The sequence below is a fragment of the Scatophagus argus genome, chromosome 15 (assembly GCF_020382885.2).
Source record: "Scatophagus argus isolate fScaArg1 chromosome 15, fScaArg1.pri, whole genome shotgun sequence".
Lineage (NCBI taxonomy): Eukaryota > Metazoa > Chordata > Actinopteri > Scatophagidae > Scatophagus > Scatophagus argus.
Genome location: NC_058507.1, coordinates 634,901 through 660,103, shown reverse-complemented (window position 1 = coordinate 660,103; position 25,203 = coordinate 634,901). Strand labels below are relative to the sequence as shown.

The 25,203-nt window shown below is 46.3% G+C and overlaps 2 protein-coding genes and 1 long non-coding RNA gene across 5 annotated transcripts in view; 2 read left to right on the top strand and 1 right to left on the bottom strand.

Annotated features, from left to right (window-relative positions):
* Nucleotides 1-12,176, top strand: part of scfd1 (sec1 family domain containing 1) — a 16,685-nt gene extending 4,509 nt beyond the window's left edge. For both annotated transcript variants that reach the window (XM_046413334.1, XM_046413333.1), the window contains exons 11-25: nt 1,477-1,616; nt 2,036-2,126; nt 2,560-2,633; nt 3,226-3,307; nt 3,759-3,855; nt 3,956-4,026; nt 7,307-7,386; nt 7,621-7,683; nt 8,491-8,566; nt 9,469-9,522; nt 11,036-11,088; nt 11,185-11,218; nt 11,436-11,501; nt 11,807-11,875; nt 12,001-12,176. In XM_046413334.1, coding sequence (XP_046269290.1) covers nt 1,477-1,616; nt 2,036-2,126; nt 2,560-2,633; nt 3,226-3,307; nt 3,759-3,855; nt 3,956-4,026; nt 7,307-7,386; nt 7,621-7,683; nt 8,491-8,566; nt 9,469-9,522; nt 11,036-11,088; nt 11,185-11,218; nt 11,436-11,501; nt 11,807-11,875; nt 12,001-12,024 — 1,074 coding nt within the window. In that variant the 3' untranslated portion in view covers nt 12,025-12,176. The remainder of the gene's footprint in view (nt 1-1,476; nt 1,617-2,035; nt 2,127-2,559; nt 2,634-3,225; nt 3,308-3,758; nt 3,856-3,955; nt 4,027-7,306; nt 7,387-7,620; nt 7,684-8,490; nt 8,567-9,468; nt 9,523-11,035; nt 11,089-11,184; nt 11,219-11,435; nt 11,502-11,806; nt 11,876-12,000) is intronic.
* Nucleotides 5,923-25,203, bottom strand: part of LOC124072146 — a 26,187-nt gene continuing 6,906 nt past the window's right edge. Inside the window, exon 5 of the long non-coding RNA XR_006845452.1 lies at nt 5,923-5,942. This is a non-coding gene — a long non-coding RNA (uncharacterized LOC124072146). The remainder of the gene's footprint in view (nt 5,943-25,203) is intronic.
* Nucleotides 20,383-25,203, top strand: part of coch (coagulation factor C homolog, cochlin (Limulus polyphemus)) — an 8,629-nt gene continuing 3,808 nt past the window's right edge. Inside the window, exons 1-6 of one of the 2 annotated variants that reach the window (XM_046413336.1) lie at nt 20,383-20,746; nt 20,819-20,863; nt 22,690-22,846; nt 23,886-24,019; nt 24,585-24,656; nt 24,996-25,052. In XM_046413336.1, the coding sequence (XP_046269292.1) occupies nt 20,704-20,746; nt 20,819-20,863; nt 22,690-22,846; nt 23,886-24,019; nt 24,585-24,656; nt 24,996-25,052 (508 nt within the window). In that variant the 5' untranslated portion in view covers nt 20,383-20,703. Of the gene's footprint in view, nt 20,864-22,689; nt 22,847-23,885; nt 24,020-24,584; nt 24,657-24,995; nt 25,053-25,203 lie in introns of both variants that reach the window. The other variant, XM_046413335.1, reaches the window with a different exon arrangement.

The window sequence follows — 25,203 nt, the reverse complement described above, 5'->3', positions numbered from 1 at the left end:
AGTGGCGGATGAATCCACATTTAGTGCTGTAGTGAGTATTTGAGGCAGCAGGCCTGGCAGAGCTAACATACAGCTAAGCTAACTTCAGTGCTGGATTTAGCTGAAGTCAAGTTTGTAAACTGCGCTGTGCTTCACAACACGGTCGTCCATCTGTGGACACATTTCAGCAGCAGGCGACATCGTCCAGTGTGTTCTTCCTTTCCTGTCACTCTCTGCCTCCTCTGCTCCCATGTGTCTCACAGCTGTCAGCTCATTGGCTGTGGTCTGAAAAGTCAGGAACAGCTGAAGTCAAAGTTGAAAACGTTTTAACTTTGTGTGCGGCGCTCAGTGCCTGACGGGCTTTAAGAGAAGAAGAGGCCTTTAAAACAAACATCAAGCTCCTGCTGATTCCTTTGGCTCACTCTCATGCACACACACACACACACACACGCATGTACGCACATACACACACATACACACACGCACACCCACAGTTACTCATGCAGAGCCACAGCACTGACAGCTGCTGAGGTGCTGAGGTTAATACTGACAGTGCTGGAATGTCCAGTTACATGGATGTGTTATATAACATGTCAACAGCACACACACACACACACATGCACTGGCACCAGCACCAGCAGAGCAAACTTTGGCAAATCCAGTGTGAAAACATCAGTGTGAACACGTCTTTTAGTCTCATATTCATCCTTCAGGAGGAGAAAACTCCTGCCAGTCATTTCAGTTTGTTCCTCAGCCCGACTCACACTGACAGTCTGAGGCTGATGTTTAAACAGTAAAAACTTCTGATAATGAAATTGTGGACAACACTAACGTTGTTTCATAACTCTATTAACAGAAACAAATATAATTCTTTTAGCTCTTGTCTGATACCTGCTGGTACCAGATCACATTTGTTTGACCTTGATGCGTAAACAAGCTGCTTGGCCCACACTGAAGGCTGTCCTGAAGGAGACACTGAAGACACGCAGTAGAGGACAGGGACAGGCTTTGAAAGCAGGGGAATTCTGATTGTGTAGCTGTCAAAAAGCCCTTGTTGGGTGATCCAGCCTTCAGGCTCTGATCTGGATTCTGTTGGGTCGACGGTGGTCCACATGGCAGCGCACTCTCCGTGTCTCTCCTCTTCTTTCCTATAAACATGTCTGAGTGCAGCCTTCAGTCTGATCCAGCAGGAGACGGGATCCTGACACCTCAGCTGTTCCCACGGCAACAGCGATATTATGATCTGATGTTGGTCTCTGTGTTAGGACGAGGATCTGTTCCCTGTGGGCCTCTGGCACGATTCACTGTGGTGTACTGATGAGTAGTGACGAGCATCATTGTCTCAGAATCACTTCTGGGACTTGAGATGATGACGGTTTTACTTTGGACTCAGAGCTTTGAAAAGACTTAAAGACTTGATTTTGCTCCTTTAACAGAGGAACAACACGTTATAAAACAGACTAGATCTTCACCTGTGTGTGTATGTGTGTCCTCCAGGACTTCCAGCTGAACAGGGTGGTGATGGAGGAGGGGGCGGGGGCCGAGCCATCTCCTGCCGGCGCCAGACCAAAGAAGAAGAACATAAAGACCTACGACCTGACTGCAGCCGACAAGTTCTGGCAGAAACACAAGGGCAGGTGAGTCCTGCTGCAGGGAGGAGTTTTGAATTCACTGGCTTTAAATTCATCTCATCTCTGATCATGAACTCAGAGACGTTTGGGGAGTTTAAACACATCAACTGAGCGGATGATGAAGGACGACAGAAATCGGCTCAGGCCGATGTGGGCCGTGTGTCGAGACTCTGGCGCCTCCACCGGCTCAGATTGGTAGACAGGAAAGGACGCCACTCGTCTTTACATGATTCGGTGAACTAAACACAGACTGACACGCTCCTTATCTTCCCCTCTGTGTCCAGCTCCAGTGCTGATGTCAGGGACAAAACCCTCAGGGTTTCCAGCGCTGTGATTGGTTCATGGTTGAAGCCTGTGTGAAACTGGAACCTCGTTCATTGGTTAGAAGTGTAGTGTAAAGCGTGTGTGTGATGTGTGTGTTGCAGTCCATTCCCAGAAGTGGCCGAGTCGGTCCAGGAGGAGCTGGACACTTACAGGGCCCAGGAGGACGAGGTCAAACGCCTAAAGAGCATCATGGTGAGACGCAGCGAGTTCACACCTGTTTCATCTGAGTGACAGCGGTCATGTTCAGGGTTCAGTGAAAGTCCCGGTCCCTGACTGACCCGAGAGGTCAGGGGCATATTCCAAAAGTACTCCCCAAGATAAAATCTCCACAGTGATTTCCTTCAAAGGCAAGTCTGTGAGCAGGTCTTGTCTCCAAGTCCCAGAGTTCATATCCAGCCATGGACATGGAGGTGTCCAAATGACTGCCACCTGTCTCACACAGGTTAAGGTCATGTCCAAGTCTCTGGAATCCTGTCCCAAGATCACAAATCATACCCGCTGCTCTGAGATAATATCACATCCATGGTTCTAATTGCAGGGCTGAACCAAACACTTTGAAGCTTCTGCTGTTGCTGTGGTAACAGATGTCCACTGTTGTAAGGAGCTTTGATGTGTGTGTCTTCAGGGTTTAGAGGGAGAGGATGAAGGAGCCATCAGCATGCTGTCAGACAACACAGCCAAGCTCACCTCTGCTGTCAGGTACCAAACTCATGTGTTAAATAAAGTGGAACAGAGCGCGCTCAGTAGAGTCTTCCTCCATCAGAGCTCGCTGAGAGTGTTCAAGACTTCCTGTACCTAAAACTGGCTGACTTCCTGTGGGCGCCTCACACAGGAAGAGATAAAGGGACGTTTCAACACAAAACGTATTCACCGTTTTGCAGCTGCTTCTTTCCCAGCAACTCCAACTGGTTGGGCAGTAGACCAGAATCACTTCACAGCCCAGCACCACAAAACCAGTACAAGCAGACAGAGGACACAGTTAAGAATGAGTAATTAGTTTGGTGACAGCAGCACAAAACATGAAGCGGTAATGACGAGCTAAGATTACTCCAAATTAAGAGCTCACAGGAAGAAGCCAGACGTTTTGTGAGAAGCGTCCAGAAAAAAGAGGTCTGAGAGTTCTCGATGGAGCATCAAATCAAAGGCAGCCGCTGACACCAGGACCAATCGGTGTTCAAAGATCCGAGCTCCTCGCTGCAGGCAGCCAGTGACTGCAGTCTGAACCTGCAGTGATCATCTGCAATGTGATCGGGTGTCTTTGTTTGACTTTGTGCTTGTGCGTTTGCTGCAGCTCTCTGCCCGAGCTGCTGGAGAAGAAACGACTGATCGACCTGCATACCAACGTCGCCACCGCCGTCCTCGACCACATCAAGGTAGGCCGCCGCCGTCCCGGCCGGTGAACCACGTCTTCATACCGTTTGTTTCTTTGTGCCACTGGTGGCAAAACAAAGTGAGAACATTACAGTTTTACATGATTAACGGTTTTGTTGATCTAAATGAATGTGTCCAGACTGTGGCCTCGGACTCGCTGAACACCAGAATCAAAATAGCGAGACGTTTGTCTGTAAGCTTTACCTGGAGTGGAGAAAACCAGTGTAAGGTTAGGGGTTTTTCATCTGTACGGTGGCCATTTTAGGACATCTTAGGATCGGCTTCTGTCAGTTTGAGCCTCAGTGGTTTAGTCCACTTTAGCTTGAAAACACATGAGAGAAGTGAAAATCTACTAAAGACTGCTACTGTTGAACATATGAAGGATTAGTACGGAGCAGTATGAGTACACAGTACTGCGTTTGAGTACCAACTGGATGCTGTTTGTGTCCTCAGAGTCGTAAACTGGATGTTTACTTTGAGTATGAAGAAAAACTGATGAGCAAGTCGACTTTAGACAAATCACTGCTGGACATCATCAGTGACCCCGATGGTACGAACACACACACACACACACACACACAGCAGAGTGTGTATTACTGCAGACTGAGAGGAGCCAAACTAAACGGTGTGTGAATGTTTGTGTTTGTCAGCCGGGACCCCAGAAGACAAGATGAGACTTTTCCTGATCTACTACATCACAGCTCAGCAGGTTCCTTCAGAGGTGAGGCACAGCAGCACACAGACAAACAACACACTGAACAGCATTGGAAATATCCACACAGCAGCATTATGTTGATGCAGCAGTTTGACTTCAGATGTGATAACTGAATAAATACTTGAGGTTTACATACAAGTTTGCATTAAAATAATTCATTTGAATCAGTTATTTACTCCCACTGACTCAACATGACAGGAAAAGCTTTGCTGTGACCCTGTACCTTCAGCTTATGTAAAAAAAACCTGAAGGAAATTTAAATTTAAATATTTCAAGTGAGTCTAACTTGTACCTGATGTTGTCAGGTCAACAGTGCAGTAAAACATACATTATAAGTAGTACCGGTACTTGAGTCAGAGTCCTCAGTGAACGAGCGGAGCCATTGAGGACTCAGTGGACGAGCGACTCAGTGGACAAACGGAGCCTCTGAGTCCTCAGTGGATGAACAGAGCCCCTGAGGACTCAGTGGACGAGCGGAGCCTCTGAGTCCTCAGTGGACGAGTGGAGCCCCTGAGGACTCAGTGGACGAGCGGAGCCTCTGAGTCCTCGGTCGACGAGTGGAGCCCCTGAGGACTCAGTGGACAAACGAAGCATCTGAGTCCTCAGTGGACGAACGGAGCCTCTGAGTCCTCAGTGGCTGAGCGGAGCCTCTGAGGACTCAGTGGACAAACGAAGCATCTGAGTCCTCAGTGGACGAACGGAGCATCTGAGTCCTCAGTGGACGAACGGAGCCTCTGAGTCCTCAGTGGCTGAGCGGAGCCTCTGAGGACTCAGTGGACAAACGAAGCATCTGAGTCCTCAGTGGACGAACGGAGCCCCTGAGGACTCTGCGTTGGTCTCCATGTGGTCAGATTGTTTTGGATATGAAAATCTTTGAACACAGTAAACATCTGAAGTGCTGAGACAGTATGTCATGTGTTCCAGTGTGACTTCGCGTCGCAGTGATAATTTTCAGTAAGTCTTGGTGCGGCCTAACAATGACTCCTTTGAGTAAAGTTTGTCTCTTCAGAAAACAGCTTCTTTTTGTCGGCATCCAAATGTTTTCCGTGCCGAGGAAGGTTTTCATTTTAAATCCTGTTCAGTGCCACTTGGAAGCTCCAGAAACCTTGTGAGCATTTAACATGTGGACGAGCTGCACTCTGAGGTCTGCTGGATCATATTTAACTGACCAGAAGAGTCTCCAAACCGCCGCTGCACCGGATGAACTAAAACCATCACCGCTTGGCTCGTACAGCTCTGTTGTCCTCTTAGGGCTGAGTCACATCAGTGACGAACGTCCAGAGGAAGTTAACAGCAGTTCAGCCCAGTTCACTTCAGGGTTTTTAAACTACAGAGTGATGGTGAGAGCAAAGCTGTGGCTGATCTGCGCCATCTTGTGGACGGCCTGTCCAGCAGACTCGGGGTTTGTGTAGCTCGTCACACTTGTGAGACACTTGTCTCCTGTGTCGGACTCACCCACCCGTAACATTCTTGTTTTAGCTGAAGCTGCGATCTTTCCCTCAACCTAACCAGGTAGTCTTGGTGCCTGAAACTAGCCAAACCTTTCACAACATTAACTAGTTAGCGTCAAATACGTGAAGTGACAGCAGGTCGCAGACTCCACACGTGAATCCGCGACACACGTGAGGATACTGAGTGTTTTCTGGGATGTATTAGAGCAGTGAGATGGTGACATGAGGGTCTGGCTGAGTTTGTTCTGTCCTCATCAAACCTCACACTGAAGAAGAACTCTGTGACACTTGGGGGAACTTTGTGTGGTTCTCCTGCGGTTCAGTGAAGAACAAAACAGAGACGCTGAGGAACGCAGCACGACAAAGCTCCTCATTCTTCCCTCCACTGAAAAGATGCAGCAGCTGTCAAATGATTCTGTGTTTTATTCATGTGACTGAGAGCAAACAAGAGTGTGTGTGTGTGTGTGTGTGCTCGTTCTCTGTTCAGTTTTAACTCTACAAACCACAACATCAGCTTTCAAAAATGTCATTGATCCTGAGTTTGTCTGTTGGACTTTGTCGGATTGAACAAAGGGGAACCTTTAGGTTGAAGTCACAGTTAAAAGTCATAGGAAATGTATACATTCTTATATATAATATCTTTGTAAGAGCCCACCTAACAGAAAGTGACCTGGTGTTCTGAAGCCAGTGTGTCCTCAGAGCTGATCGGTAGCCACAGTTTGGATGTGCTTCATGAGGAGCATCTTCTTGGCTCTGCCAACATGTATGATTTCATGACAAAGATGACCGAGCCAAACAGACCTGCTGACTGCTGAAGGAACGCAGACGGATCGGGTTTAGTGTGGCCAAAAACCTCTTGTGTCCTTCATGATGTGACAGGGACTGTGAATCTTCTTATACTTTGAGTTTGGGGTTCAAGAGTTAATTCAGTCTTTGTATTCACTTCCACATTTGAGCAATGTTTGTGCTCATAGGTTTTCAAGTCTTCACCAGGTGACCGGAGAATAGAGTGAAATGATGACCGGAGAACATCCGCAGGTCTTTCTCCTGCCTCCAGACCTTCAGAAGCAGTCGGTTCAGCTGCTCACCTGCAGAAATCATTTCAACAATCCATCTCAGTTATTCAGTCGGTGATCGTTCACCATCAGTGAGACGGGGTGCAGTCCAACATTTGAAAGCATGAGCCGTGGCTGTTAAACATCTCCAGTAAAAACACGTCTTTTGTCAGTCACAGCAGCGCTCCGAGAGGTGAAGCTGGTTCACACAGCTGGATGTTGCTTAGTTATTTTGGGTAGTTTAGTCTTTTGTCTGACAAACACACAAGACACGATAAATTACCATGGAAACATCCACTTCCTGTCCTCAGTCGCATCAGTCATGCTAACATTGGCTGACCTTTTAAGCTAACAACATGGCTGCTGGGATGCCACCAATTGGGTCCAGACTGAAATATCTCCACAACTTTTGGATGGATTGTTATGAAACTTGACATTCATGTTCCCCAGAGGATGAAAACTGCTGACTTTGGCTACCTCAAGACCTTAAGGTTTTCACTCCTTCGCTGAAATGTATCCAGATGTGGTTCAGACACAGCTCTCCTTTCCTTTCCTTTTCAAAAGTGAAATATCTCAGCTGCTACTGGATGAATTTCTGTGACATGTCGACATTCATGTTCCCCTCAGAATGAACCGTAATAACTCTGTGCTCCTCTGACTTTTCATCTAGCGCCCCCTCAGGTCAACATTTTGACTCAGTCACAGCCTCTCTGTCCGATTGTCATTTAGCTTTAATTCATTCATTAACCAGCTCTGTGTGTGTGTGTGTGTGTGTGTCAGTCGGACTTGGAGCAGTACAAGACGGCTCTGCTGGACGCAGGCTGTGACCTTTCACCTCTCAACTACATCAAACAATGGAAGTAAGTCTGTCGTCTCAGACCTTATCAGACCAGAGTTTTTGTCTTGTGTTCTTAAACCTTTAGAATTTACTGGAACTGCTGCATTTGTACTGCACAGTTTAATAAAGTACACAGTTTAGTACTGCACCCTAACACATCCAGCAGACCATATTTCATTTTGTCCCACAGCACCGACAGCATTCAGTCGCCGTTTAACAGTCGTATTGAGTCACTATAATTTGCTGTCTTTTTCAGGGCGTTTACCAAGATGGCCGCCACCCCGGCCAACTACGGCAACAGTGGAGTCAAACCCATGGGGTAAGTTACTAACATAACAGGTGGTTTTAGGCATCTCTGTGACACATTTTGGTTAATCCAGTTTTAAATCTTCTCTATTAAAATGCAAAAAGAGGCGACGCTGTTTGCGCTCAGCCAGGATGCACTCGTGGTAATCGTGATGATTCGAAGCATTTCTGTTGTGATTGTCTCCTGTGTCGGACTCACCCACCCGTAACATTCTTGTTTTAGCTGAAGCTGCGATCTTTCCCTCAACCTAACCAGGTAGTCTTTGTGCCTGAAACTAGCCAAACCTTTCACAACATTAACTGGTTAGCGTCAAATACGTGAAGTGACAGCAGGTCGCAGACTCCACACGTGAATCCGCGATGCACTCGTGGTAATCGTGATGATTCGAAGCATTTCTGTTGTGATTCAGCAGCAGTCGTGTTGCCTCAAAAAGCTCCTGAGAAAAATGACTGGAGACAAAAAGATAAAACAAATCACTCTCTAATGGGACTTTTAGAGCCTCCGTTCAGCAGGGCACCCAAGAACGATTTCCAAAACTTCTAATTTGAGAAAAATAAAAATTGTTCAGTGAAACCTTCAAACCAAACTCACGTCCACGCTTTTTTTCCCACACTGAGCTGATGTTATTTTGGAAATTCGGCTCGTTATTTATTCCTTTAAATTCTGAGCCGCAGTACTCACTGGAGTCTTGTATTCACCGTACTGGCAGTATTAGTATTTTTATCCATTCAGGTAAAACAAACTACCAGCCTAACCCTGTTCTCCTCCTCCTCTTTCTCCTCCTCCTCCTCCCTCCTCCTCCTATCCCTACCCCCCCAGGCTGTTTTCCAGAGTGATGAACACGGGCTCCCAGTTCGTCATGGAGGGAGTGAAGAACCTGGTCCTGAAGCAGCACGTGAGTCCGACTCTCAGCCTCACATTTGAGCAGCTGTGCAGCCAGATGTTAGCATGTGGCTCACAGGGACTGTGGGTTTGGTTTTTACAAAAATGCATATCACTAGAGTAAAGGTCATTTTAAAGGGACAGTTCATCTCCTCGCCCCGGCGCTGATGACAGTAGGCTGAAGAGTGAAACTCCTGCTGTCCCACACTGTGAACGCGTGTCATCATTTTGTCCGTCCCAGACTCTGACACACATCATCCCTTCATGTCCAGCAGTCCGACTGTTAAGCTGAACAAACACTGAGGCTCAGTGCCTGCAGCGAAGGCTTCTCGTTGACCAGTGGCGACCAGCTGCCATGTTGGATGGCAAAGACTGCGATCCTCCTCTCTCCTTCCACGGGATTTGTGAGACATTTTCTTTGTCTTTCCTTCTTTGGACACTCCAACATGGCGGCGCGTCACCTGTAAGCAGCCTGCTAACGCTCAGAGACGGCAGGAGGTTGAATCAGGCGAGGCTGATGACAGGGAGTCTCTGGGCAGGCGGATGGCGATGACAGCGAGCAGGATGATGGGGTGTTTCAGGGTGAAGCTGGCACCAGCGTGAAGGTGGTGTCTGTTTTCTCCATACAGAAAGTGAACGAGCTGCCAGAAGCTTACAGACGCTCAGTCAGACGTGTTCCACACTCACAGATCCAACGCCGAGAAAGAAAGAACGTTTTTAGAGCCGAGTCCAAACAAAACAACTTTTCTGACAATTCAAACAAGTCGAACAAGCTCTGTTCAAACAGATGAAAATAATGACAAACTTTAAGGTTTATAATTGATTAATTGAAAAATGATGGCAAAATGAAAAACGGTTTGTATGATTGTTTTATCAGGGCTGCGAGGTATTTAAAGTTCTTCTCTTTTCTTTCAGAACCTTCCAGTCACTCGGATCCTGGACAACCTGATGGAGATGAAGTCGAATCCTGTGAGTTCGTCTCTTTGCTGTTGGTTCACTTTTTTCACTTTTAGTCATCAGAAAAACCTGAACTGATTTCATTTCGGGGGTCGTGATGCTTCATCGGCGCTTCCCGTTTCAGTAATTCAGTTCCAGTGTTTGTTTTTGATTTAGCAAACAGACACGGTAGACATGGTGACAGTCCCAGTCTGCACTGAACATTGGCACAACGTTTGGCCGTGAACAGAACGTGTGATTTTTATTTGTTGCTGAGGATCCACACTTTGTGAGGTCTCTGAACTGCTGCCGTGAGCTGGATGACGGTCGGTCCTCATGTGCTCTGATGCAGACTGACGACACTTTCTGTTACTTTGGAAATATTAGAAAACTCGGGTTTGGTCTGGACTCGAGTTTGAGATGCACTCACTGATCAGCCGACTCGCATGTCAATCAGGCAGGAAAGAAAAGTGAGAAATCAAACTGTGACCACTGGACAACACACACACGCACACACACACACACACACACGCTCTCTGAAGGTTTCTCAGCGTCTGGAGTTACAGACGACCAACAAAGATCCTGTTGTAGTGAATCTGACAGGGGGAGGAGGGGGAGGAGGGGGAGTACAGGACTCAGATAAAGATGAAAGAAACAGAAAGCACATTCGCCCTCGATCAGATTGTTCTCATTGTGTGTATGTGTGTGTGTGTGTGTGTGTGTGTTCCTGTTGCATTCAGGGTTTTGTTTTTTTGCGAGTCTTTGTGTTGTGTTGAGTTTATGTTGAACCAGTAAGAATATAAAATATGAAAGTTCAGCATTTGGTGTCAGGATGTGATTAGCTTAGCTTAGCATAGCCAGGCTAGCTGCATCCTGTCTGTATGCTGACACACACACAAAGTCCAACTTCATTGTCTCAGAAAGACAGAGAAGAAGGGGTCCCGTCCGGCGGTGTCCACCAGGAGCTCCGACTGGCTAGCAGAGTGCCGGTCTTCCACATATCGACATGTGTCCCAGGGAGGACCTGTCACAGATATTGATTAGCTGATCCCTTTAGCTGACTCAGCCTGAATTGGCAGCTGATTGGGCACTGCTGGACCAGGACTGAACACACCCTAAGAGACCGCCAGAGGCCTTTGGTTGGTTTTGAGGTTCTGTATTCTGTTTGCAGCCAGGTGTGCAACACCTACCAACTTTTATCTAACTTGAAATCACTAATTGTCCATTTAGGAGGAAACATAAAATCCAGATAAAATCAACAGCAGAACATTTTGCAGACCGACTCTTCGTCCTGATAGACACGAGGCTTCGCTCAGAGGATCGGCATCATGACGCTGTGGCACAAAAAAGTCTAACTTCAGATTTATTCTCGTTGAGCGAGAGAAGGTTCCACGGGTCAGACATCTGAGTCTTGATGTGATGGGGGTTGTTAAATGTATTTGTGTGTTTTTAAGCTTTCACCACGGACAGCTGGTTAGTAGACGTGTTTCAATGTGTCAGAGTCCATCAGCTGTTCGGTCGGGTGACTCCTGTTTTTCTCTCTCAGGAGACGGACGACTATCGATACTTCGACCCAAAGATGCTACGAGGCAGCGAGAGGTACGACATCACACGCTAGAGTTTGATCAGAAATCAGTCAGAAAAGCTCAGGAGTGTCTCATCATCCTCACTGCTCCTCTTCCTGTCCTCCCTCAGCTCCATTCCCAGGAACAAGAACCCGTTTCAGGAGGTGAGCGGAGATTCTGGACTCAGGTTTGATTGATGAGATTCGGTCAGTTTCAGGACAACTGACTGAGTGGCTTGTGCACAACAAAAGCTTTATCAGTTCTCTTTCTTTAAGGCTCTTATTGTGAAAAACCAGTGCAGAAACAGGAAAGGCTGCAACATTGAAAGAAGTTTTGGTTGGATTTTCTGATCCGTGAGGTCACTGATCTGTTTGTTTCCAGGCCATCGTGTTCGTCGTGGGAGGAGGAAACTACATCGAGTACCAGAACCTGGTCGACTACGCTAAGGTACTGTAACACTGCTGGTACTGCTGCTGCTGCTGCGTTAACTTGGTATCTCTTCCGATTGTTCAGTTTAATCTTTATTAACAATTTGTTCCAAAGCCTTTGTGTTATATGATCTTAATAAAAAGTCACAGCAGCCATTTAGATCCATTAACCAGTTGCTTATTGCCATAACCATGTTATTAACATATTCTTAATTCTTTACGGCCATCCTCTTGACTCCCGGCGGTTAGCTGAGATTAACCTCCTCATTTCTGTGTGCTGACAGTAATTTGGACATGAACGATGTTGTTGATGTGTGTGTTCAGTTCAAGCAGGGGAAGAAAGTCGTTTACGGCTGCAGTGAACTCTTCAGTGCTGCTCAGTTCATCAAACAGGTGAGACACAGCACCTGTCCTGCAGTCTGCTGAAACATTCATCACATGTTACTGCTCCATCGGTACCTTGACTTCTTTAAGTGCATTTTGAAGTGAAAGATCTTCCTCCGCTGTCCTCTCCACAGCTCTCCCAGCTTGGCCACAAGTGATGGGACGCCGACGATATGTGAACCTCTCTGTCTTCAGTCCTCTCGTTTTATATTGAACTCTGTTGGTCTGTAAATGGATTAAACATTTGCTGTCTTCACTGTAATTTCTATCTCCTTCACTCAGTTCTAATAAAGCTAAACAGTCTTGACCCGCAGCGGCCTCTCTCTTTATTTAGACGGACTGCAGTGTTTCCTTAATGTGATGTACAGTATAGATCACTGCAGTCAGAGAGACGAGAGCCGCTGCACTGCGAGCCGCCATCTGTAGGACTGAAGGACTAAAGGAGATCTGGTTTCACAGCAGAATCACCATCATCTTTACATCACTTCTCAAACCTTCTCTGAGCTGCTTGATGGACAACATGAGAGCTTGAAGTGGAGGCCAGGTTCACCCAACCTGATGATGAAAACTTCCTGTGAGTCGTTGTGAGAGTTTCTCAGAATTTTGAGATATTAAATTCACTAAAGTTTTTCATTGCAATGGCTGATGGGATCACACTGGTGTAACTGGGCCTCCAGCGTTGTGTTCAGCTGTGTTCTCTGTGGACGCTTCTGTCGAATACGAGAGATCAACAAACAGGATCAACTTTTGCCTCATTTAACTCCCATTAACTGGTAGACTGGAAAGTTTCTCAACTCAGGAGTAGCAGGGCAACTGTTGTATCACACACACACATACACACACACGCACACACACACATCATCCATCACTTTAAAGGCAGTCTGGCACAGTGTGGTACAGCTCTGCTGCTGCTGCCATGTTCCTCCAACACCACTGCACCAAAACAAAGAGATCAATCTGAGGATTATGTCATCATGGCATTTTAATCTGTGTGTGTGTGTGTGTGTGTAAATGCAGACCAAAGACCAGTCATAATGCTGCAGATCATTTCTTAAGTCCAGGTCAGGGGGAAGTGGAGTTAGCATTAGTTAGCGTTAGCAACATGGTTCCAGCTATCAGCCTGGCTGCTGTCCAAATCAACCGTAAGAATCGCAGTTCGAACCCCAAACTGATCTCAGCACTGTGTTAAAGTAAAACTCCTGGGGCGCCAGGTTTTGTTACTGACTGATCTCATAGAAAGAAGCCAATTCGGTATCGGTTTTGAACCTTGTAAGGTCCTGCTGGTAACCAGGGGGCGTTTGGGGACCTCTCATGTTGTCCATCCTTTTTATGCAGCCAGTGGTTTCAGTACAAAGGCAGGTTCAGGTCGTGTTTAGCCTAGCTTAGCACAAAGACTAGAAGCAGGGGGAACAGCTAACCTAACAATAAGTCTTCGACATGGCCTTTTTCTCAGCAGGAGGAAATTGTCCATCATAAACCTCCTCGATCCTGATCACGAGAGATCAGTAGTCTCACGTGTTCTCGTCTCGCTTCCATCATCTCAAAGTTTGGTGAAAACAAAAGTAAACAGAAACTTTGACCTGAGCTTTATACACTCTGTGTGTCTGAGAGTCTATCACAAGCTTTGAAAGTGAAAATATGGTTTTCTTCCTCCGTTTTGTCCTCATGGCTCTCCTTATTAACCTTTGTTATCCTCATTTTCCTTCATCTTCCGCCTCCTGGTATATCTGTTGTTTTTACTCTCTTCTATCCTCTTCATCTCTTCTTTTCCTATTCTTCTAATCCATTCCTATTATCCCTTCTCCCCCGCCCCCCCGTTCTTTTTCTTTTTCTTCCTCCTCATTATTTCAGCTCCCGGGTCATGAAGTCAACATAACAGAGTCGACGTCGCTGACACTGAGCTGGGATTAACTCTGTGTGTGTGAGGGCGGGTGGTCTCCCACCACAAATAACAGAAACACTTGGGGCTTCACACTAACTGAGCAAAAACTCTTAAAATACTCTTAAAATCTCAAATGTCACGTTTCATCCATCAGTGAATAAACCATTTCCTGTGAGGTTTTCTTCAAGATGTTTCAGGACTCCTTCTCTTCTTCTCTTCACAGGTGAATTCTACAATTAAAATTGTTCCTGCATTCAAACTCAAAGTGGTAAGTTTTTCCTTTATCACCTTCTTTATCCCGATTGGATCTGACTGAGAACCAGAGAACACACCATGGTATCCCCACTCTAAAACGTCCCCCGTTTCATGGCCTGCTTGACTTTAAACGAGAGCATAATTCACAGCATGAACATCGTGCTGTAATAAAGAAGACTTGAAACCAGCAACTGAGACTGTAAGCTCATCAGGAAACTGTTTACTGAGTTCATAAATCAACTGAGAAGTTGGCTCATTTTTTCATAAGCTCACATACAATCAGAATTCTGTTTGAAACCAGTGGAGTCTCCCCCTGCTGGACATTACAAAGAATACATTAGCTTCACTTTTCAGACCGCGAAGCTCTGTCTACTGCGGCTCCTGGTTCAAACATTCATGTTAGCCTCAGGATGAACGGTGATAAACTTTTCATCTCAGGCCATCATCAGGTCAACATTTTAATGTGTCCAGTTCTTTGGTTTCAGGACTAATGACATTCACATCAGACTCAGCTGTGTTTACTGCTAATTAGCTAATGTTTACATGCTAAAATTTTATGATTTACCATGAAGAAACGTGTGTTTTTGTCCTCATAAGGAAGGCAAGTGCCTTTTAATGTAACTGTGACAGATTTTTGTCCCCATATGTCAGTAATACTCACAGTGTTATAAGTTCAGCAGCCTGCTGTTCAGCGTGGGAGTTCAGGTTTTATCTGCTGGATGAGAGGAAACATCCAGAAAAACTCGCTCTCTAATGTTCTTAGTCCAGCTTGTTAAACCAACCAGATGAAAATATCAAAAACTCTTTAATGCTGCATTAATACGACCAGTGTTCATGTTTAATTAACTGGAATAATAAGAGTGTTATGTAAAAAAGATAAAAAGGTCTTCACGGGGTTAAAGAAACAGATTAAAAAGTCTAAAGTCTCACTGGCGCCCCCTGGAGGTAAGTATATTACACTTGTAGAGCCATGTGTTCATATGTTTGATGTGCCCACGGTTTTTAAGTCTCTGCTTCTCATTTATCCAGAACTTTACAACAATTAATGATCAAAATATTCAAAATGACAAAATGTATTAATTTTGTCATTTTGAATATTTGATCAATTTCCATCATACAGTAGCTGCCTATGACAAAACACACACACCTTAGAATGTGTCATGCAATAATACAACTGTATGTTCTACTGACATTCTATTTATTTTAATTGTAGGACCAGAGTATTTCTACACTGTAGTATCACCACATTTAGGCTTCATTCAGGCTAACTCAGACTGACCCCAGTCTTCCTGTTCATTCTGAAACTGTGTGGACCACAGGGGTCCTGCAGCCAAAAAGTTTGAAAACATTTGGCGAAACGCAGCCTGACGCCATGTGGCGATGAGACGTGTTGTTGTCGAAGGTGTTTACAGCCTGCTCTGAGTTTCTGTTCTGTTGTTTGGTGCCTCAGATGACATCGTACTGCCAGGAAAACTGCACCAGCAGGGAGGAGAAACAACCTGAAGACTGGCTGCCGATGGACGAAGCCTCTCTGGAAGAGTTGGGTGCTTCCCATGCGGAGTTAACGGGATTTCTAGTGAGGATCTCCTCATTCCAGACTCATGTTGACCTATTTTTTAATCTCCTGATATCATCCTGCTGACAACAGATCCTGGGTCAGCTGCCATCTTTGTTGCCCCAGCCCTTCTGCCAGGTAAGACATCTGATTGGCTCCCATCCAGCTGACCATCAGATGTATTGTTTGAACCATGTAAACACTTGAATCGTGTCGGCATGCAGTGTTACAGGGGCTCGATGGAGTCCGGTCCTCTGCTGCGTCAGACAAAGAGCTGATTGTTGTGCGAGGACTCGGTGACACACATAGATCAGGTGTCTCCGGCTCTTAGCTCACCGAGCTCCACCTGAAAGCACTTTCTCAGGTGAGGAGCAGAGACCAGCTTTTAATATCAGGGCAAAGCTATTTGGAGCATTTACACGAGTCCAGGTGGAAGGTGATACAGGTGTTCAGGCTTCTCACACAGAAACTGCTCTGACCATTTTCTAATGCATCCAGCAGCATGCTTTCCTGAGAGGTGATCTGTCACAGCATGTAGTCTGTTTTTCTGTCGACAAAGCTGCAGTGTTGTCTTGTGGTGATGCAGCTGACCGTTCTGTAAACTCTGTGTTGTTGATGCTTTCAGTGACCTCATCCAGACTCAGTGATTTGGCTGTTGAAAAGCAATGTGTTCATGAGTTGCGCTGACAGGAAGTCAAACCAAGGAGACTTGGACTAAACCAACATGGACGTTGTTCCCTTGAGCATGTTTTTGCATTCTTGTCCCAAACCTCTTGAACTTCTGTCAGGTTTCCTCGTCCAAGAGTTTCAAGACTCAACAAACTGCACAAGTTACTAGTCACTAGTTACTGCTGCTACCAGTTTATTAGCTATAACTAGCTAAGTAAGCTAATGTTAGCTTCTCAAGTTCTTTGAAAACTTTCCCCGTTTTTGTCTCCTTTCCTTTGCTGTCTCCAAGCTTCAATGATATTAAGGTCACCTGAATCAGTTAACTTCCTGTGTAGCTAAAAGGCTGCAGTTCTGAAAAAGAGTCTCTATTGACACGATGGCCACCATCCTAATAATGTGGTCCTGATTTGAAAGTCTTGTACCTCCTGTAGTTCCGACCTCGCTGCAGACGTGGCACCTGTTTGATTCATCACTGCTTTGTCACACCTGCATGAACACAATGTCACAACGACGTGAGTCCTCTATTCGAGTTCCGCTCCATAGCTCCCCCTCATGGCCTGGAGTCTTCTGTCAGGAGAACTTTAAATTTAAATTAATTTCCTGCCATATTAAATAACATACTTTCAAAACAGTTGTGTTAAATAGAATTAATCATAATTGTAACAGTGTGATTTGATTTGAAACTGCACTGAGGTACTCAGGCTGGGCAGCAGCTCTGTGGGAGATCAGGTCCCGACACACATCACGTTCTCATAGGCTGCCCATCTGATAAAAGATTTACAACATCTGCTCTGGATTTCAGCTGAGCCCGGAGCAAGTTATATAAAGGCAATAACAACACGTCAGTCTGTGAAAATATAAACAACGGATCCATTAGCTTCTCTCAATCCAGTTGAGATTATTAACAGTAACCTCCTGTGCTGCAGACCAAAGTGTGTGTAGGCTACTGAAGAAAGACTGGACAGAAACCTGGAGGCAGGTTTGCTTCTTCTGGGCCGAGGGGTCCCTCAGCAGACTTCCAGTGCTCGGGGTTTTCAGTTCCGAGGGTACAAGATACAACGAAGCCAAGGTCACAGCCACTGCGGCATGTGTTTTGCACAAAATGAAGTTTATTTGAAACAGCTTGTCGTAGAGGATTACAAGGCATTAAGTCAAGACACGAGGAAAAATTCAACTTCTGTTGTTCAAGCCAACTCTGCTAAAATTTCAGACAGTTTGTCTCAGGCTAAGTAAATGACTCTGCGGGGCTGTACTTAACGTCGTTAGCGTACGTTAACATCAACTCTCAAAGGATTTACTTTATGACCTATAGGGCGAACCATCCTATAGGGAGAAACACTGAGCTCTGCTTTCAGTGGAGATGACATTTTCTTTTCATAATAAGCCTCCGATGTTCCATCTCATGCCGTCATACAGTAGCACCTCTTCGGGGCTTTCAGACAGATTAACTGCGAATCTGCCTGGAAACGAAACTGTTTTGACTGAACCTTCCATCATACGGAAAAAAGCATTAGTGTTGCTGAGAAGCCGAGACTCAAAACAGAAACACGAGGAGAAAATACTTTCCAGAAAAAATGAGTCGGCTCTCCATCAAAAAGCAGTTGATGCTGAGCTGCACTCAGACGTGCATTGATCATGTGAATGTTTATTGTATCTGTCTGTACCATGTGTCTGTGAAAGCCTTCAGAAAATGTTCTCCTTTGCTCCGCTTACGTTTCTCCTCGAGACATTTTCTTCACCCTCCTCATTTTACCAGCTGAATGCTGGGAGCTGGCCAAGCCGAATTCCTGACCGCTGCTGTGGGGTCTGCTCGTGTACCTGCACAGGTAACGTTACCAAGCCGACCCTGAGCTCCGCCCGGCCCTTGACAATAACCTGAGCCTCAGAGGTGATAGAACGAGGCTGACGTGAAGAGTCCCGCGGCTACGAGTGGACGGCACGTGATGGGAACCAAACACTGACTTTTGTTTGGTGCTCACTGAAACAGGGCTGACGCTCACGACTGGTTTCGTTGCTGGGTAATCTGCAGATTATCTTCACGATTAGTTTTTAACATTTCTAAACTGTGAAAATTTGTCATCACCGAGCAGCAAATCTCAACATTTAAGAAGCTGCAACCAGCAAAGGTTTGATATTTTGGCGTGTAGAATGACTAAAACATTTTACCGTCAAAATAGCTGGCAACTCATTTTCTCTGTCAACTGCCTGCTGCGAAGAATGAAGAAAAGATAAGAAAAAGAGAAGTGATGTTGGTGCTGTCAGGAATCAAGGCGGTCCCTGGTCCCCTCTGTAAGCTGTGGAGGACAGTGAGTCATGATTGGTGCAGGGCCAACATGTAGTCTGCTGTGTGTCTTGGCCAAATCACAGCAAGAATTTATGGCTATAATCATTTAATCTGGCCCAGCGAGCAGATTAAGTGATTACTGTGTGCTGTATAAGCATGAAACCAGACACCCTGAAACCCTGAGCACCCGAGCAGCTTCTGGGTCCTTCAGAGGTGGATCCGTCAAAGGTGGGGCCAGGGTTCAGAGAAGCTCCACACGGGTGTGGACATGGTCAGCGGACAAACACGGACGATCTGCAGGGACCTTTGTGGGTATGAGAAGACAGTGAAATGGACCTTAATGCAGGTTCATAAAGTGTAAGCTGGGCTGACAGGTTCTCCAACCTGAGCTTTGTTCTTACCTCCAGATCAACCCTCAAGCCTCGCTGACATCAACATCCAACAACAAAACAGCTGAAGGATTCGGTGACAGCAGGTGATATATGTAACATATGTGTCACGTCACGTCCTCTGCTTCCTTTGTGTCCACATCTGTGTCTCACGTGTCCCCCTTCAGTTCAGCAGTCATGTTTACTGAGCTCACCAAACAAACAGGAAGCAGAGAAACAGATCGTCACTCGCAGCAGGACAGCAACATGTCCAAGTCTGACATGTTAGTAAACTCAAAGTCAACAGAGTTCAAATATCCAACCCTCAGCGCTCCTGTCACAGACGACTCGGACTTGAACACTGACCGCCCGCTGACTCGGACTTTATCATTCGCTCAGACTGAATGTTAATGACTTGAACTTGCTTAACTCGGAGACTCAGCCCTGAATGTTGGTGACTTGAATCTGAATATCACCGATAACAACTACAGTTACTAACCCCTGAGCGTTCAGAGCCGAGTAGAGTTCAGACTGGGCTGATGATGGACTCCGACAGAACTGGAACCTGATGTGATGACTCTGACTTCTTTGGCTGTTTCACAGGAGGAGCTGTTGTTGTTGTTGTTGTTGTTGTTGTTGTTTATCGGGTTAAAACTGGTGTGCATTTCAAATAAAAAAACTGTTGAATCTTTAATGTTCAGCAGAACTTCAGTTTTTCTCCTATCGTTTATTCTCTCTCTCTCTCTCTCTCTCTCTCTCTCTCTCTCTTTTTCAAGCTGACCTGTGAGTGAAGCCCCTCCCCCTCCTCCTCTGATGTCACGGCTGTAAGGTGTGTGTGTGTGTGTGTGTGTGTGTGTGTGAGAGCTTATTTAAAGGGCTGCCTCGTTCTCTGGGCGATTGACACCAGCACAGCATCACCAGCTTTCTGTCTGCTGCTTCCAGGGAGAGAACTGAAGAGACGCCCGCCGAGGAAACAGTCAGTAAGATGATGAACTCTTACTGACTGAACGCATGGTTTAACACCTGACCGACTGGTTTAACACCTGACTGACTGGTTTAACACCTGACCGACTGGTTTAACACCTGACTGACTGGTTTAACACCTGACTGACTGGTTTAACACCTGACTGACTGGCTTACTGGGAGACCAGTAATAAGTCAACTGCTTACTAATGGTTTACTGACTGGCTGGCTGTGATAGGTGAATTGTTTACTAACTGGTTTACTGACTGGTGTCATGTTTGTTTCCTGGTGTACTGACTGGTTTACTGGCTGATTGACAGTTTTCTGTTCTGTTCTGATTTCTATGATTGTTAACCAGTCTTTACTAGTTGATTGATGTTGTTTAAGTATTTCCTGCCTGGTTTGCCAGCTGGTTCACTGACCGGTTAACTGAATTTTCTGTATGCTCACATGTAAACTGGTTTGCTGACTGTTTTACTGAGCTAACTGTTGACCTGCCATTCTGCTCGTTCTTAACCAGTTGACCGACCTTGTTTGTTGACTGGTTTCCCTATGTGAGTGGGTTTCTGACTGGATTACTGGTTGACTGGTCTTGTGTGTGAACCAGTTGACAGGCTGGTTGATTAGCTGCCTGACTGTTGACCTGACTGTTATGAATTTGTTAACCAATTACGAACTGGTTTACACACTGGTTGCCTGCCCTGCTGAGTGTGTTGCATGTGTGGAGTCAGCTGTTAGCTGTTAGCTTAATGGCAGACCGAACCTGCTGACTGATTTACAGACTGCTTCACTGACAGTTTCATGTGTACGTACTGATTTTCTGACTGGATTTGTAGGTCGGTTTGTGTTTCAGGTGCTGAAATGTCTCGACTGTCTGTGCTGTCTGTGCTGCTGCCTCTCACAGGTACGCTGCTCACATCACATCACACATCAGATCGTATTACAGATGGATTATTGTCTCTCTCTTCCTCTGCAGGCCTTTTATTTCTGATCGCCTCAACGTTTGGCTCCGAAACCAGCGGTCAGTCCTGAACGTTACCTGTCTGCCTGTCTGTCTGCCTGTCTGTCTGTCGGCCAGCTGTCTATCTGCCTGTCTGCCTGTCTGTCTGCCTGTCTGTCTGTCGGCCAGCTGTCTATCTGCCTGTCTGTCTGTCTGTTGCCAAGGAAAAGTTTTTAGTTTGTCCCATGTACCATTGACTAAATTTGAGGGGGAGGGGCTTACGAGCTGTACTGCAGCCAGCCACCAGGGGGCGTCCAGATGTTTTGGCTTGAGCCCTCATGTCCTCCATCTTTACAGACAGTCAGTGAATTAGACATGGTTGTGGTGGTTAAGGTTAGGTGTTAACAAATGCGTTACAGCAATGGGCGTCCTCATAAGTACTGTTAGCGCCACCTGGCGGATGCAGTGTTCAGCACAGCCACAATATGTGAGAACAAGCAACACGTGACACACGTGATGAGATGCTTGAGCGTCACACGCTGGCTGCAGCCTTGTGTGCTTGTCCCGAAGCAGAAAGCTCTACTGCTGCTGCTTGTCAGTCTGTTCAGCCGACTTATTTTAATTCGATGTTGCGTCACGTCCCCTCAGAGAAAACAACCTGCTGTTGGTTTGAGTTCAGTGGCCAAAGTTCACTGAACCTGAATCACCACGTTTCAGCAGACTCCATTCCAGTGACGTTCATTAAACGGCGTCTGAAATGTAGCAGCAGGTGAGACGGTGTCCAACCCGAGACAAGTCAGAACATCTAACTTTGTTGTCCAGCCGAGAGGAAAATTCATCAGCTCAACAAGACGTAATGTAATATGAAGGACAATAAATACGCCATGGCAGTGTAAACACAGTGTGTTAACAAAGAATACAAACTGCCACTTGGCTTCATCTGGAGTTTATTTTGCTGGACTGAACTCCTAAAGCAGTTTCAAATGTATCACGTGTGTTCAGATAGAATCACAAGGGGACCTTTGTCTGTTTAGAGGACAGATGTGTTCATATTCTGTGGTCGCTCACTTTTAAACGGGACTTTAATGATCTGCCAGCAGAAAAGCCTTCATCTTCCTCTTCACTTTGATGACAAACAGTCGCTCAGTGTCTCCGGACTGGCACATAAACTTAAACTTCCCCGTTTGTGTTTTTATTGAGCCTGAATGATAAAAATGTCTGAAATCTAAACTGAGCGTCCGTCTTCCTCTGATAGATGAAGCAGATGAAAAACTCCTTTCATCCTGAGTCAGACCCTTCAAACAGCACATTGATTATTCTGAATAGATTTCAATGAATTACCGACCCTCTTGTGAATTATGTAACAGCAGACGCTTTTGATTCTCCGCCGTAAATCTTTCTCCCAGTCTTCGAGTCATTTTTTGCTCGGCTGAAAACATTATTACCATGATAATGCCGTTGGACTGCTTTAGACTGTGGACGTGTGGACTGCACGGTTGTGTCACAGCTCAGACACTCGCACGAAACGCTGGAAAGTGAACGCAGGTGACGTGAAGCCAGAGGTCACGTTGTGATTGGTCGGTTGGCTTCGTGAAACAAACACCTGCCATACGACACATGTTGTGACTTGTTTGCTTTCTGCTTCTGTTTTTGTCCAATCCTGCGTACTCGTGAATCAGCCTGCACGCACACACACGTATGTTCATGTGTATAATGAACATGGCTTCGATTTGCTCCACGCCACTGAAGCCCCTGAAGTTCAGTGCCATTTAAACAAAAAAACTGTGAAAGATCACAAAGAAACTAAAGGGAATCTCAGATGATTAGATGAGATTAGTTCCGTCTTCATTGTGTCCTACAGGAGAAGACACTGTCCATCTCTAACGCTGCTGTCACTTGTCTCTCAGTGCCGAACCCGGTGACCTGTGTGACCCGAGGGGCCGACCTGGTGGAGGACGGGGCGGTGGTTCTGTGTCCTCCAGACTGCACCCAGTGGAGGGTGTCCGTGTTCGGGACGGGAATCTACGCCTCCGTCTCCTCCGTCTGTGGAGCTGCTGTCCACAGGTGGGGACGCCTGCTGTCTGAAGGCTGAAGTCAGTGCTTTGCAAATGATTTTTAACGTTTTGTTGCTGGGTTTCCCACCACAGCTGCATCTGTGTGCCGATGGCTCGGCGTCAGGTTTGTGGTTCGATGGAGGGTCTTAGCAGCGATCGGTGGTTTTCTGGTATGGTTGGGTGCAGATCTACAGACTGTTGTGCCGCTGACAGCGGCTGCAGATGTGACATAACAGCGAGCAGCGTGAGCTCTGCTCTCTGCTGAACCTCAGCGAAACACCAACACAACGAAGGAATGTGCAGGAGTGAAGGATTAAGCCTTCAACCCTGACTGACCTCCTCCTTCCTCTGCAGAGAACCGCAGGGGCCCCGAGAGGAAAACGACACCGACTCCCTCAGGACTCGTCCTTCACAGCTCTTCTTCCTGTCCTCTGGTTTTGTTTCAGACATTTTCCTCTCAAGTCTAATTTTCTATTTAAAACCACATCGAACGCTTCTTCCTGTTCAGACCGCCAGCACGGAGAAACCTTCCTTTTTAACAAGGTTTCGGCCCAGTTGTTTCAGTTTAAACCCGACACATCTGATCTCTGGGTTCGCTGGGAGGCTGATCCGAGGCCAGTCGAGTCAGCTGCAGGGCTAACTGAGCTGATGGTGGCTGCAGCTACAGCCAGTTGGTGGTTTCTCTGGTGGTCTGTTGCCCCCTGTAGGTCTGGAGCTGCCCCTGGATTCTGGCCATATTTTACAAGTTGTTCCTTCCTGTTTCCTGTTTGTTATGTTCTATGTTACGACCCGACCAGTAATACTGACGTTACTCTGACCAGGTCAGCAGCTGTTTGAGTCATGGTAGTTGTGGATGTGGACTCTGGTCTGGAACCAGGCTAAAATGATCTGTTGACCACAGTGTTTCAAACACATTAAACACGACGGTCAAAATGAGAAGAAGACCCAGACTGTAACCAGTGTATCCAGAATCGTTCAGTTCACTGTTGTGCTCATCAGCTGACGGCACTTTAATGTTTTGTGTTTCTGAACGCATCTCGGCCCTGCAGGGGGGTCCTCGGTCCGTCTGGAGGTCCCGTCAAGGTTCACAAGCTGCAGGGACGACGCAGCTACATGAGCTCCTACGCCCATGGCATCCAATCACAGGCTCTGACCCACTGGCCCGCCTCCTTCAGCCTCACCAGTAGGTGGAGCCACTTTGGTCTTTCATCGATTGATTTACTGATCGATCAGTTTATTGTCCTGTTTGTTTTTTAGTCATGGTCACTTTGGGGTAATATTCTTGCTGAATAATCTCAGAATCAGAGACTGAAACTGGACTCTTCATGTCAGAATCGGCAGTGTGAGCAGCAAATCACACGTCTCGGTGCTCTCATTCACTGGTTTTGTAGCCTTGGACCAGTCAGGGTGGGGCTGAAGTGAGTCCTGAAGGTGCTGTGAACACACACTGTATATACTGTATGTCAAGGTGGAGTTTTACTGCCTCCTACAGGCCAAAGCCACTTAACGCACCTCTAAATGTTCATTTCCTGTCGTTACTGTCATCTGTGTCAGCACTTTTTAACTTTGAAAGTGAAGCCTCTTGTGACACACAGAGACATGATGTTTGTCTGTCAAATCTACAGTGAGACACAAAACTGCATTAATGTCCAGGAAACACTAACATGAGGTGTGTGGGTGGGGCTCTGCTGCCCCCTGGTGGCATTACAGCTTTAAGACAGCATCTCATCATGTGTTTGTGTGACCAGAGCCAGTTCACATTCCTCTGGAGCTCACCAGTGACACCAGTACCACAGCTCTACCTGCAGCTGCACAGCCAGGTGAGCCTTACACTTTACTATCGACTGCCGTAGTGCCATTCAGCTTTACATTGGACACGTGAACTTGTGTCTGATGTCTCCTGTTTTGTTTGAAGAAGAGTCCATCCTGTAGTAACCCACAACATCCTGCAAAGATGTTTCACATTAAAAGCTCAGAGGGGATGCCTCTTTTCATTTACTGTTGGATGTTTATTTTGAAACGTCTGTAGGAAGATTAAAAAACAGCGAAAAGAAGCAACAGTTAGTGACGAAGACCAACCAGCTTTATGTGACAGCAGTTTACCAGACACAGCAGCAGTGTGACGTTCCCACCTGTGTGTGTGTGTGTGTGTGTTGCAGCAAAGAAACCACTGAAGAAGTCGTCAGTGAAGAAAGCTCTGACAGGCGGGAACAGAGGTACTGTGTGTTTGTTTGGTTTCTGTGTTTTGATGAAATCAGGACTTCAGGTGCAGTTTGGAAAACTGATTTACCCCAAAGTGGCAGAGAGACAAAAGAGGTCAAGAATCATGAATATAAAGTAGAAATATACAACAGCATGCATACATCT